General features: G+C 45.8%; 1 protein-coding gene across 1 annotated transcript in view; it reads left to right on the top strand.

The window, feature by feature from the left end:
- LPA (lipoprotein(a)) overlaps window positions 1-13,022 on the top strand; it is a 116,319-nt gene that overhangs the window by 26,215 nt on the left and 77,082 nt on the right. The window contains exons 11-17 of the mRNA XM_053590620.1: window positions 410-558; window positions 3,024-3,168; window positions 4,058-4,206; window positions 6,432-6,576; window positions 7,431-7,579; window positions 9,798-9,942; window positions 10,803-10,951. Coding sequence (XP_053446595.1) covers window positions 410-558; window positions 3,024-3,168; window positions 4,058-4,206; window positions 6,432-6,576; window positions 7,431-7,579; window positions 9,798-9,942; window positions 10,803-10,951 — 1,031 coding nt within the window. The remainder of the gene's footprint in view (window positions 1-409; window positions 559-3,023; window positions 3,169-4,057; window positions 4,207-6,431; window positions 6,577-7,430; window positions 7,580-9,797; window positions 9,943-10,802; window positions 10,952-13,022) is intronic.

The following is a 13,022-nucleotide window of genomic DNA, read 5'->3' as shown; positions in this document are numbered from 1 at the left end:
GGATATGAGGAGCAAAAGCAGGAGGGCAGGTGTGAGGCAGAAGTATATATTTGCTGAGAAGTACAAAGACTGAGCACATGGACAAAAGCACAAGTTTGACCAGGCCAGCATTTGTGTCATCAAGGAGGTTGAAAAATACAGAAAAAGTGTTTTTACTTCTTGGACAAAGGACAGCCTAGTATTGAGCTCATTGGCAATGGGAAACAGATGATGTCAACCCCATCAATCCCGTGCCTTTCTTCCTAGAGCCCCATGGTAAGAGGAAGAAGGAAAATTAGAGAAATCAGTGACATTCAATGTGAAGGGCAATGGGTGAACAGTCGTGTTGTAATTTAGTGAAAGAAGAGGTGCTGGGTGCCCCTGAAGACATTCCCTTCCCTGATGACATGTATTATTTTGGCATTGACAGTGGCTTGGTGAGGAACTACTGCAGGAATCCAGATAATTCTGGACACCCTTGGTGTTACACCACTGATCCGAGTGTCAGGTGGGAGTACTGCAACCTGACACAGTGCTCAGAGGCCCAGGTTCCCAGTGAAGAGGCTCCTACTGAGCAGGGTACGAAATCTCTGACATCCACCTCCTTAGGACATCGGGGGGAATCGAGATGTAAAGTCTTCCCTATTCAAAAGCTTTCCATCTTAAAAGTGTGTTCAGGTGATGCTGGAGGGTCTTCCCTGTGGAAAGAGGCCACGCTGTTCCCCCCACCCCCAGGGGAGCCAGAGGTGTGATCTGTGGCACAATGTGGGTGATGGCAGATTTGAACACTTGTGCAAATCCTCCAGGGCACTTTCCTTACCACTCACCTTGGCTTGAAGCTGGAGAAGCTAGAGTCAATCCACGTGTCTATCGGATGCCATATGCCTTGTGTCCATAGCTTCACCTGACCATTGGTAGCAATTACTTTCAACTCTTCTACATCAGGAAATTTCCTGCTTTTTCTTTGAGGTTTTCAGACTACATTTGCTTGTTTCAGGTCCAGAGGCGATGGATAATTTTCTTTATTTGACCTCTGAAAAGATGATACTCAAGCATCACCTGTTTCTGACCAGGAGTCTTATCTTTGTTCAATAGGGTTCCATAGTTCTTATCTCTGGCTGCCATGAGACTTGCTCTCATCTTTACATTTTACCACTTTGACTCTGCTTCTCATTGTAATGAGTCTTCTCTCCCCCTATTTTTCATGCTTGGCCTTCCCAAGCTAATGAATATGTAGAGTGTTGATCAGTAGTTGGTTCAGGCAGATTCTTAGCCACTGTCTGTTGCAATATTTCTCCTTCGTATTCCCTCTCTCTCTCTCTTCCCACTTTCTCTCCCCTGCCATTGTGCACACTGTCTGTCCATCTGTTAGGTCATTGCACGTTGTTTCCTAACTCTTGAAGGACTGTCCTTCTGTTTGTTTTCTCTGTCACTCTTTTTTTATTTGTTTGTTTGCATGTGTGCCAGATAGGTGTATTTCGCTTAACCCATCTTCAGGTTCACGGATGATTTGTTCAGAGGTATATAGTCCCCTGATGAGCCCATTGAGAGAATTTTCACCGCTAACCTCATGAGTTTATTTTGTACCATTTTCATTTTTTTCCCACTCTTTTTTTTTTATTGTTGGGGATTCATTGAGGGTACAATAAGCCAGGTTATACTGATTGTAATTGTTAGGTAAAGTCCCTCTTGCAATCATGTCTTGCCCCCATAAAGTGTGACACACACCAAGGCCCCACCCCCCTTCCTCCATCCCTCTTTCTCCTTTGCCCCCCCCCCATAACCTTAATTGGTACATACATGGTATGTACCATTTTCATTTTACACTTTTTGAGACTTGACTTTCCGTTTCTTTGCTGAACCTCCCCTTCATTGCACACGTGCTCTTTACTTCCCCAGATGATCTTCTAACACTTCATTTACGTTGACCTTAACATTCCGGTCTGGGACTTCCAAGATCCGATTATCTCTATGACAGGTGTCTTGATTAACAATAGGGATTTTTCTTCTTGACTATGTTGCCATTTCCCATAATGTTTTAATCCAATGCTGGATATGTGACTAGCACATTAGGTTGGACTGCAGTAGTTATTCTTCCTACTTGGATGTGGGCCCTCCTCTGCTTTTGCCCATAGGTAGTGTGGGTCAAAGAGCCCATGTAGCCAGCAGCTGAAATGAATGGGGTTCCCTTGACAGGATGTGTAGCACAGGCATTCAATTCCAGCAGTGATGGGCTGTTGGGACATGGTTCTGAGAGTGGGCTCTGGGGTGCTGATGAGTTTTGTTCATGTTGCTAAACCATGCTCAGATCAGAGGCATCGCTGAGTGCCTGCATAACAGAGGGTATGACCCTACATTTCATGGGACCCCATCAGTAGACTGGTGTTGGTTATCCTTGAATGCTCAGTATTTGGTGGAAGTAGGCACATGCTCTGTCTCCCTGGTCCACCCAAGTATGAGGCAGATGGTAGGAAGCTGGGCTGTGGAAAGCCTGGCTTCAGAGAGCTCTGGGTCCTACCCCTCTAGGTTGCTCTCCCTGTGTTGGATCTTGAGTGGAAGAGAAGTTGGCCTGTGCTTGGTGCCCCTGCAGTGTCCTGGGAGCCAGAGGGTTCCTTGTCTCTCCTCCAGGGAAGATGATGTTTGACTCTAGCCCCATCAGAGAAACTGGATTTTGGCCAGTAGAGTAACGTAGGACCATTTCCTGCCCCATCCCCCAGAAGCTGACTGTGTTGGTCCAAAAGCAAGTGATGTGGTAAAATTTGGAAAGGTTAGAAGTATGAACCCAATGATAGCCATGCTGTCTGACGTGGCCATGTTCTACCTAAAATTTAAATTCAGTATTTCCAGGTGAGTTGGGTGCTTAGGTTCTAGAATTCTATGAATTGCTGGCGGTTTCTCTGAGGAGGAGCTGTACGTCTGCCTGCTCCCAGGGAAAAGCAACAGTGGTAATTCCTGGAAGAGAGAGCCCTGTCTTTTTTCAATTGCTTCCCATGTTTCTCTATGCTGGTAATTCTTCAGCTTGATTTCTTCTACTTACATCTTAGCACCAAATGAGCAGGACTGTTACCAGGGTGATGGACATGGTTACCGAGGTACAGCATCAACCACAGTCACAGGAAGAAAGTGTCAATCTTGGCTGTCTTTGACACCACACCAGCACTCAAGGACCCCAGCAAACTACCCTAATGGGTATGTGTTTATATGAGCTCCATTTCAAGTTCACTGCTTAGGACCACCATTCCCTTGGTCTAGAGTATGAGGCAGAATGTGCAGGAACCTAGCTTGGGAGATAGCATTCTGAGAAGACATATTAGAGACTGGCTGTCATGCCTCAGTCATTTTGTAGAAACATGTGATACACATGGATGTAGGTGCCCAGGGAACATGAATGGAAAGGTCAGAAGAATAAATGAACAAACACTTAGGAACAGTACCAGTCCATGGCCCCCACTACAGATCCATGCAATCTTTCAGCCACGTAATTTTATCAATTCTGCCTCAAACTACTAAGAAGTGCTTGTGTTTGCCACTTTTACCTAGGGTTTGAAGTCAAGATTTGACCCACACTCTGATACAAACACACACACACACACACACACACACACAAACTGACTTAGGTTAACATACTGGGTCTTTAGTATTCATAATCTGAAAGGCTAGGAGGTGCTAGGACATGAGGAGCATAAGCAAGAGGGCAGGTGGGAGGCAAAAGTATACAGGTGGTGAGAAGTACAAGGACCGAACACATGGACAAAAGCCCGAGTCTGACCAGACCAGCCTTTGTGCCATCAAAGAGGGTGAAATATACAGAAAAACTGTTTTCACCTTTTGGACAAAGTACAGCCTAGCACTTAGCTCATTCACAATGGAAAATAGATGTGGTCAACCTCATCAATTCCCTCACTTTCTTCATAGTGCCCCATGGTAAGAGGAAGAAGGGAAATAGAGAAATTGGTGACATTCAATGTGAAAGGCAATTGGGTGAATAGTAGAGTAGTAATTTAATGAAAGAAAAGGTGCTGGGTGCCCCTGAAGACATTCCATGCTTTGGTGACCTGTATTATTTTGGCATTGACAGTGGCTTGATGAGGAACTACTGCAGGAATCCAGATGATTCTGGACGCCCTTGGTGTTACACCACTGATCCGAGTGTCAGGTGGGAGTACTGCAACCTGACACAGTGCTCAGAGGCCCAAGTTCCCAGTGAAGAGGCTCCCACTAAGCAGGGTAAGAAGTCTCTGACATCCACCTCTGTAGGACGTTGGGGGGGAATCGAGATGGAAAGGCTTCCCCATGCAAAAGATTTTCATGTTAAAAGTATCTTCAGATGCTGATAGAGGGTCTTCCCTGTGGAAGGAGGCCTTGGGGCTCCCACTGGGGGAATCCAGAGCTGTGGTTGGTGGCACAATGTGGGTGATTTCAGGTTTGAATACTTGTGAAACCTCCAGGGCCCTTTCCTTACCATTCACCTTGGCCTGAAGCTTGTGATGCTGCAGTCCACCCACGTGTTCATCTGATGCCATAAGCCTTCTGCCCAGAGCTTCACCTGGGTGTTCACAGCAATGCCTTTCCGTTCCTCTACGTCTGGAAATTTCCTGATTTTCCTTTGAGGTTTTCAAAATAGTTTTGATTGTTTCAGGCCCAGAGGTGATGGACAGTTTTCTTTATTTGACCATAATAAAGATGATACTCAATCATCTCCTGTTTCTGACTAGGAGTCTCACCTTTGTTCCCTAGGGTTCCATATTTCTTTTGTCCCTGGCTGCCGTGAGACTTGCTCTTATCTTTACATTTTACCACTGTGAATCTGCATGTCATTGTGTTGAGTCTCCTATTCCGCTATTTTTTGTGCTTGGCCTTTCTGGATCTCATCGAATATGTGGAGCATTGATGTTCAATAGTTTGTTTTGCCAGATTCTTAGCCACTATCTGTTGAAATATTTCTTCTTCACCTTCCTTCTCTCTCTCTCCTGTCTCCCTCAGTCTCTCTGTCTCTCTGTCTCCCCCATTTTGCATACTACATGCCCAGTTGTTAGGCCATGGTGTGTTATTTCTAATTCTTGATGGATTGTTCTTCTGTTTGTTTTCTCTGTCACTCTTTTTTTAACTTGGATCTTGGCATGTGTGGCAGTTAGGATTATTTCTCTTAGCCCATCTTCAGGTTCACTGATGCTTTGCTCAGTGGTGTGTAGTCCCCTGATGAGCTCATTGAGAGAATTTTCACCTCTGAACTCATGAGTTTGTTTTCTACCATGTTCACTTTACACTTTTTCAGACTTCCCGTGATTTTGCTGAACCTCTCCATTGTTATGTGCATGCTATGTACTTTCCCAGATGATTTCCTAATACTTCAATCAGGATAACCTTATGATCCTAGTCTGGGACTTCCTAGATCCAGTCATCTCTGAGACTGGTGTTTTGGTTATCCAATGGGGATTTTGCTTCTTGGCTGTGTTGTTCTGTCCTATAATGTAATCCAATGATGGACGTGTGACTAGCACATTAGGCTAGACTGCAGTAGGTATTCTTACTACTTGCATGTGGGCCCTCCTCTGCTTCTGTCCATAGGTAGTGTGGCTCACTGAGCCCATGTAGCCAGCAGCTGAAATGAATGGGGTTCCTTGGACAGGATGTGCAGCGCAGTTCAATTCCTATAGTGGTGGGCTACTGGCGTGCTGAAGTGCTTTGTCTGTGTTGCTAACCCATGCTCAGATTGGAGACTTCACTGAGGGCCCGCACCCCAGAGGAAGATGTCTCTCCATTTCATGGGCCCAAATCAGTAGATTGCTGTTGATTGTCCTTGAATTCTCAGCATTTGGTGGATGCGGGCACATGTTCTGTCTCTCTGGTTCACTCAGGGTCCTAGGCAGACTGGACTATACTGGGCTGTAGAAAGATCTAGTTTCAGAGGTGCTCCAACTCTAGGTCACTGTCTGTAGTCTGTGTCTCGAGTGGAAGAGGCGTCAACTTGTGCTTGGTGTCACTGCAGTGCCCTGGGTGCCAGAGGGTTCCTTGTCTCTCCTTTGGTGAAGATGATGCTTGATTCTAGCCCCATCAGAGAAACTATGGATTGTCACCTGTATACTAGACACAGGACAATTTCCTGCCCCATGCCTCAGAAGCTGAGTGTGTCGGCCTTGCCCAATTAAATGATGTGGGGAAATGTCAAAAGGTTTCAAGTATGAGTCCAATGATAGTCATGCTAGCTGACTTGGCCGTGTTCTCCCTGAATTTTATATTCAGTATTTTCAAGCTAGTTGGGTGATTAAGGTCCTACCATGCTATGAATTGGTGGTGGTTTCTGTGGGGAGCAGCTGTACATCTGCCTTCTCCTAGAGAAAGGGGAACAGTGGTCATTCCCAGAGAGGAAGGTCCTTTTTTGTTTTTAATTGCTTGCCATGTTTCTCTATTCTGGACCTTCTTCAGCTTGATTTCTTCTAATTACATCTTAGCACCATCTGAGCAGGACTGTTATCAGGGTGATGGACAAGGTTACCGAGGTACAGTATCAACCACGGTCACAGGAAGGAAATGTCAATCTTGGCTGTCTATGACACCACACCAGCACTCGAGGACCCCAGCCAACTACCCAAATGGGTATGTGTTTGATTTTCTCCACAAGAGAAGCAACAGCTGACTGAAACTGCTGTTCCCAGAGCCCCATTTCAAGTCCACTGCTTAGGAACACCATTTCCTTTAGTCTGGAGGGATGAGGTAAAATTTCTGAGAGGAGGCAACGTTCTGAGAGGGTCTTGTTGTCATGCCTGAGTCTTTTTGTAGAAAAGTGATACTCCTGGTTGGAGGTTCCCAGGGAACATGAATGGAAAGTTCAGAAAAACAAATGAAGTTATCAGGCCACAGTCCCCATTACAGAACCATGCAATTTGATCATTCCAGTCACCAATCACCAAGAAGAGTTTGTGTTCGCAAGATTTATCTAGGGTTTGAAGTGAAGATTTGAACTAATCACACACACACTCAGTGAGTCAGTCACACCCAGTGGGTTTTTGGCACAAGTGGTCTGAATGGATAGCAGGTGCTAGGATATGAGGAGCAAAAGTAGGAGGGCAGGTGTGAGGCAGAAGTATATATTTGCTGAGAAGTACAAAGACTGAGCACATGGACAAAAGCATGAGTTTGACTGGACCACCATTTGTGTCATCAAGGAGATTGAAAAATACAGAAAAAGTGTTTTTACTTCTTGGACAAAGGACAGCCTAGTATTGAGCTCATTGGCAATGGGAAACAGATGATGTCAACCCCATCAATCCCGTGCCTTTCTTCCTAGAGCCCCATGGTAAGAGGAAGAAGGAAAATTAGAGAAATCAGTGACATTCAATGTGAAGGGCAATGGGTGAACAGTCGTGTTGTAATTTAGTGAAAGAAGAGATGCTGGGTGCCCCTGAAGACATTCCCTTCCCTGATGACATGTATTATTTTGGCATTGACAGTGGCTTGGTGAGGAACTACTGCAGGAATCCAGATAATTCTGGACACCCTTGGTGTTACACCACTGATCCGAGTGTCAGGTGGGAGTACTGCAACCTGACACAGTGCTCAGAGGCCCAGGTTCCCAGTGAAGAGGCTCCTACTGAGCAGGGTAAGAAATCTCTGACATCCACCACCTTAGGACTTTGGGAGGAATTGAGATGGACAATCTTCCCGATGTGCAAGCCTTCCATGTTCAAAGTTCTTCGGGTGCTGCTAGAGGGTCTTCCCTGTAGGAGGACTCTGGGCTCCCACTAGGGGAAGCCAAAACTGTGAGTGACGGCCCAATGTGGGTGACGACAGGTTTCAATACTTGTGTAAATTCTCCAGGGATCTTTCCTTACTACTCACCTTGGCATGAAGCTGGTGATGCTAGAGTCCACCCTCATGTCCATCTGGTTTCTTATGCCTTCTGTCCAGAGCTTCACATGCGCATTGGTGGCAATGCCTTTCAGCTCCTCTACATCTGGAAATTGCCTGATTTTCCTTTGAGGTTTTCAAATTAGTTTTGATTGTTTCAGGCCCAAAGGTGATGGACAGTTGTCTTTATTTGACCACAGTAAAGATGATAGTCCATCATCACGTGTTTCTGTCTACAGTCTTATCTTTTTTCCCTGGGGTTCCATATTTCTTTTGTTTCTGGCTTCCATGACACTTTCTTTTATCTTTGCTTTTTACCACTCTGACTCTGCATCTCACTGTGTTGAGTCTTTTCTTCCGTTATTTCTCATGCTTGGCCTTTACTGAGCTTGTTGAATATTTGGAGGGTTGATGTTCAGTAGTTTGGTTTGGCAGATTCTTAGTCACTATCTGTTGAAATATTTCTCATTTATTCTCTCTGTCTCATCTCCCCCACCCCCCGCCACTATTGTGCACACTAAGTATCCAGATATGAGGCCATACTCTTGAAGGATTGTTCTTCTGTTTGTTTTCTCTGTCACACTTTATTTTTTTCATTTCTTTTTTCCGTGTGTGCCAGGTAGGTATATTTCTCTTAAGCTAGCTTCAGGTTCCCTACTGATTTCCTCAGTGTTATGTAGTCCCCTGATTAGCCCTGGAGAGAATTCTCACCTCTGACCTCATGTGTTTGGTCTCTACCATTTTCATTTTATGCTTTTTGAGACTTTCCATGTCTTTGCTGAACCTCCCCATCATTGCACGCATGCTGTGTACTTTCCCAGAGGATCATCTAACACTTCACTCACATTAACCTTACAATCCCAGTCTGGGACTTCCTAGATCCCATCATCTCCAAGACTGGTGTCTTGATTAGCCAATAGGGAATTCCCTTTTGGCTGTTTTGGTGTGTCCTGTAGGGTTTTAATCCAATGCTTGACATGTAACTTGCACATTAGGCCAGACTGGAGAGTTATTCTTCTTACTTGGATATGGTGGGCCCTCTTCTTCTTTTGCCCATAGGTGGTGTGGGTCACTGAGTTGAAGTAGCCAGCAGCTGAAATGAATGGGGTTCCCTTGAGAGGATGTGCGACACAGGAGTTCAGTTCCGACAGTGGTGGGCTGCTGGGACCTGGTGCTGAGAGTGGGCTCTGGGGTGCTGAGGAGTTTTCTCCATGTTGCTAAACCATGCTCAGATTGAAGCCTTCACTGAGGGCCTGTACCCCAGAGGGGGATTTCCCTCCACTGCATGGGACCCCCATAAGTAGACTGCTGTTTATTGTCCTTGAACGCTCAGTGATTGGTGGAACGGGCAGATTCTCTGTCTCCCTGGTACACCCACACTCATAGGCAGACTGGGCTATGCTAGGCTGTAGAAAGGACTGGTTTCAGAGGTGCTACAACTCCAGCTCACTCTCCCTGGTCTGGGTCTTGAGTGGAAGAGCAATCAACTTGTGGTTGGTGTCACTGCCATGTCCTGGGTGCCAGAGGGTTCCTTGCCTCTCCTCTGGGAATGATGAAGTTTGACTCTAGCCCAGTCAGAGAAACTGTGGATTTTCACTTGTATACTAGACCCAAGACCATATCCTGCCCCATCCCACCCTCAAAGCTGACTGTGGTAGCCTGGGCCAAACCAGTGATGTGGGGAAAAGTGCAAAGGTTTCATGTATGAACCCAATGATAACCATGCTATCTGATTTGGCCGTGTTCTCCCTGAATTTTACATTTAGCATTTCCAAGTGTGTTGGGTGATGAAGGTATGCTATGAATTGCTGGTGGTTTCTCTGGGGGAGGAGCTGTACATCTACCTTGTATTAGGAAAAAGGGAACAAAGGTAATTCCTGGAGAGGAAGGTCCTTTTTTGTTTGTAATTGCTTGCCATGTTTCTCTATTCTGGACCTTCTTCAGCTTGATTTCTTCTATTTACATCTTAGCACCATCTGAGCCGGACTGTTATCAGGGTGATGGACAAGATTACCGAGGTACAGTATCAACCACGGTCACAGGAAGGAAATGTCAATCTTGGCTGTCTATGACACCACACCAGCACTCGAGGACCCCAGCCAACTACCCAAATGGGTATGTGTTTGATTTTCTCCACAAGAGAAGCAACAGCTGACTGAAACTGCTGTTCCCAGAGCCCCATTTCAAGTCCACTGCTTAGGAACACCATTTCCTTTGGTCTGGAGTGTGAGGCAACGTTCTGAGAGGGTCTTGTTGTCATGCCTGAGTCTTTTTGTAGAAAGACGTGGAACTCCTGAATGGAGGTACCCAGGGAACACGAATGGAAAGTTCAGAACAAACACTTAGGAAAGGTCCCAGGCCACGGCCCCCACTACAGATCCATGCAATCTTTCAACCATGCAATTTGATCATTCCAGTCACCAATTACCAGGAAGAGTTTGTGTTTGCCAGATTTATCTAGGGTTTGAAGTGAAGATTTGAACTACAGTCACACACACACACTCAGTGAGTCAGTCACACCCAGTGGGTTTTTGGCACAAGTGGTCTGAATGGATAGCAGGTGCTAGAATATGAGGAGCAAAAGCAGGAGGGCATGTGTGAGGCAGAAGTATATATTTGCTGAGAAGTACAAAGACTGAGCACACGGACAAAAGCACGAGTTTGACTGGACCAGCATTTGTGTCATCAAGGTGGTCGAAAAATACAGAAAAAGTGTTTTTACTTCTTGGACAAAGGACAGCCTAGTATTGAGCTCATTGGCAATGGGAAACAGATGATGTCAACCCCATCAATCCCGTGCCTTTCTTCCTAGAGCCCCATGGTAAGAGGAAGAAGGGAAATTAGAGAAATCAGTGACATTCAATGTGAAAGGCAATGGGCGAACTGTCGTGTTGTAATATAGTGAAAGAAGAGGTGCTGGGTGCCCCTGAAGACATTCCCTTCCCTGATGACATGTATTATTTTGACATTGACAGTGGCTTGGTGAGGAACTACTGCAGGAATCCAGATAATTCTGGACACCCTTGGTGTTACACCACTGATCCGAGTGTCAGGTGGGAGTACTGCAACCTGACACAGTGCTCAGAGGCCCAGGTTCCCAGTGAAGAGGCTCCTACTGAGCAGGGTAAGAAATCTCTGACATCCACCTCCTTAAGACTTTGTGGGGAATTGATATGGAAAGTCTTCCCCATGGACAAGAATTTCATGTTAAAAGTGTCTTCAAGTGCTTCTGGAGGGTTGTCCCTTTGGAAGGATGCCTCAGAGCTCCCACTGGGGGAATCCAGAGGTGTGGTTCGTGGCACAATGTGGGTGATGACAGGTTTGAACACTTGTGAAAATCCTCCAGGGCCCTTTCCTTACCACTCACCTTGGCGTGAAGCTGGTGATGCTACAGTCCACCCATGTGTCCATCTGGTGCCATATGCCTTCTGTCCAGAGCTTCATCTGAGCATTCATAGCCATGCCTTTCAGTTCCTCTACATCTGGAAATTTCCTTATTTTCCTTTGAGGTTTTCAAACTTGTTTTGTTTTAGGCCCAAAGGTTACAGAGAGTTTTCTTTATTTGACAACCATAAAGATGATACTCAATCATCACCAGTTTCTGATCCAGAGTCTCATCTTTGTTCCCTAGGGTTACATATTTCTTTTGTGCCTGGCTGCCATGAGACTAGCTCTCATCTTTACATTTAACCACTGTGACTTTGCATCTTGTTGTGTTGAGTCTTCTTTTCCTCTATTTTTTTGTGCTTGGCCTTTCTGGATCTTATCAAATATGTGGAGCATTGATGTTCAGTAGTTTGTTTTGCCAGATTCTTAGCCATTATCTGTTGAAATATTTCTCCATCACCTTCCTTCTCTCTCTCTCTCCTGTCTCCATCTTTCTTTCTCTCTCTGTCTCCCCCATTTTGCATACTACATGCCGTTGTTAGGCCGTGGCATGTTATTTCCTAACTCTTGATGGATTGTTCTTCTGTTTTCTCTGTTACTCTTTTTTTCACTTAGTTCTTTGCATGTGTGTCAGTTAGGAGTATTTTTCTTAGCTGATCTTCAGGTTCACTGATGCTTTGTTCAGTGGTATGTAGTCCCCTAATGAGCTCATTGAGAGAATTCTCACCTCTGAACTCATGAGTTTGGTTTCCACTATTTTCATTTCACACTTTTTCAGACTTTCCGTGACTTTGCTGAACCTCCCCATCGTTACATGCATGCTGTGTACTTTCCTAGATGATTTCCTAACACTTCACTCAGGATAACCTTACGATCCTAGTCTGGGACTTCCCTGATCCAGTCACCTCTGAGACTGGTGTTTTGGTTAGCCAATGGGGATTTTGCTTCTTGACTGTGTTGGTGTGTCCTACAATGTTTTAATCTAACAATGGACATGTGACTAGCACGTTAGGTTAGACTGCAGTAGGTATTCTTACTACTTGGATGTGGGCCCTCCTCTGCTTCTGTCCATAGGTAGTGTGGCTCGCTGCGTCCATGTAGCCAGCAGCTGAAATGAATGGAGTACATTGGACAAGATGTGCAGCACAGGAGTTCAAGTCCAGTGGTGGTGGGCTGCTGGGACCTGGTGGGCTCTGGTGTGTTGAAGAGCTTTGTCTGTGTTGCTAAACCATGCTCAGGTTGGAGACTTCACTGAGGGCCTGCACCCCAGAGGGGGATGTCCCTCCATTTCATGGGCCCAAATCAGTAGATTGCTGTTGGTTGTCCTTGAATGCTCGGCATTTGGTGGATGTGGGCACATGCTCTGTCTCCTCGGTCCACCCAGAGTCCTAGGCAGACTGGACTACCCTGGGCTGTAGAAAGGCCTGATTTCAGAGGTACTCCAACTCTAGGTCACTGTCACTAGTCTGGGTCTCGAGTGGAAGAGGCGTCAACTTGTGCTTGGTGTCACTGCAGTGCCCTGGGTGCCAGAGGGTTCCTTGTCTCTCCTTTGGTGAAGATGATGCTTGACTCTAGCCCCATCAGAAAAACTGTGGATTTTCACCTCTATACTAGACACAGAACCATTTCTTGCCCCATGCACCAAGCAACTGATGTGGGGAAATGTGCAAAGTTTCATGTATGAATCCAATGAAGTTTACGTTCAGTATTTCGAAGCCACTTGGGTTGTTAAGGTCCTAGCATAGTATGAATTGCTGGTGGTTTCTGTGGGGAGCAGCTGTACATCTGCCTGACCTTAGGGAAAGAGG

This window comes from Nycticebus coucang, chromosome 5 (assembly GCF_027406575.1).
Source record: "Nycticebus coucang isolate mNycCou1 chromosome 5, mNycCou1.pri, whole genome shotgun sequence".
Lineage (NCBI taxonomy): Eukaryota > Metazoa > Chordata > Mammalia > Primates > Lorisidae > Nycticebus > Nycticebus coucang.
The sequence above is the reverse complement of the archived record's forward strand: the minus strand, read 5'-3'. Positions and strand labels throughout refer to the sequence as shown.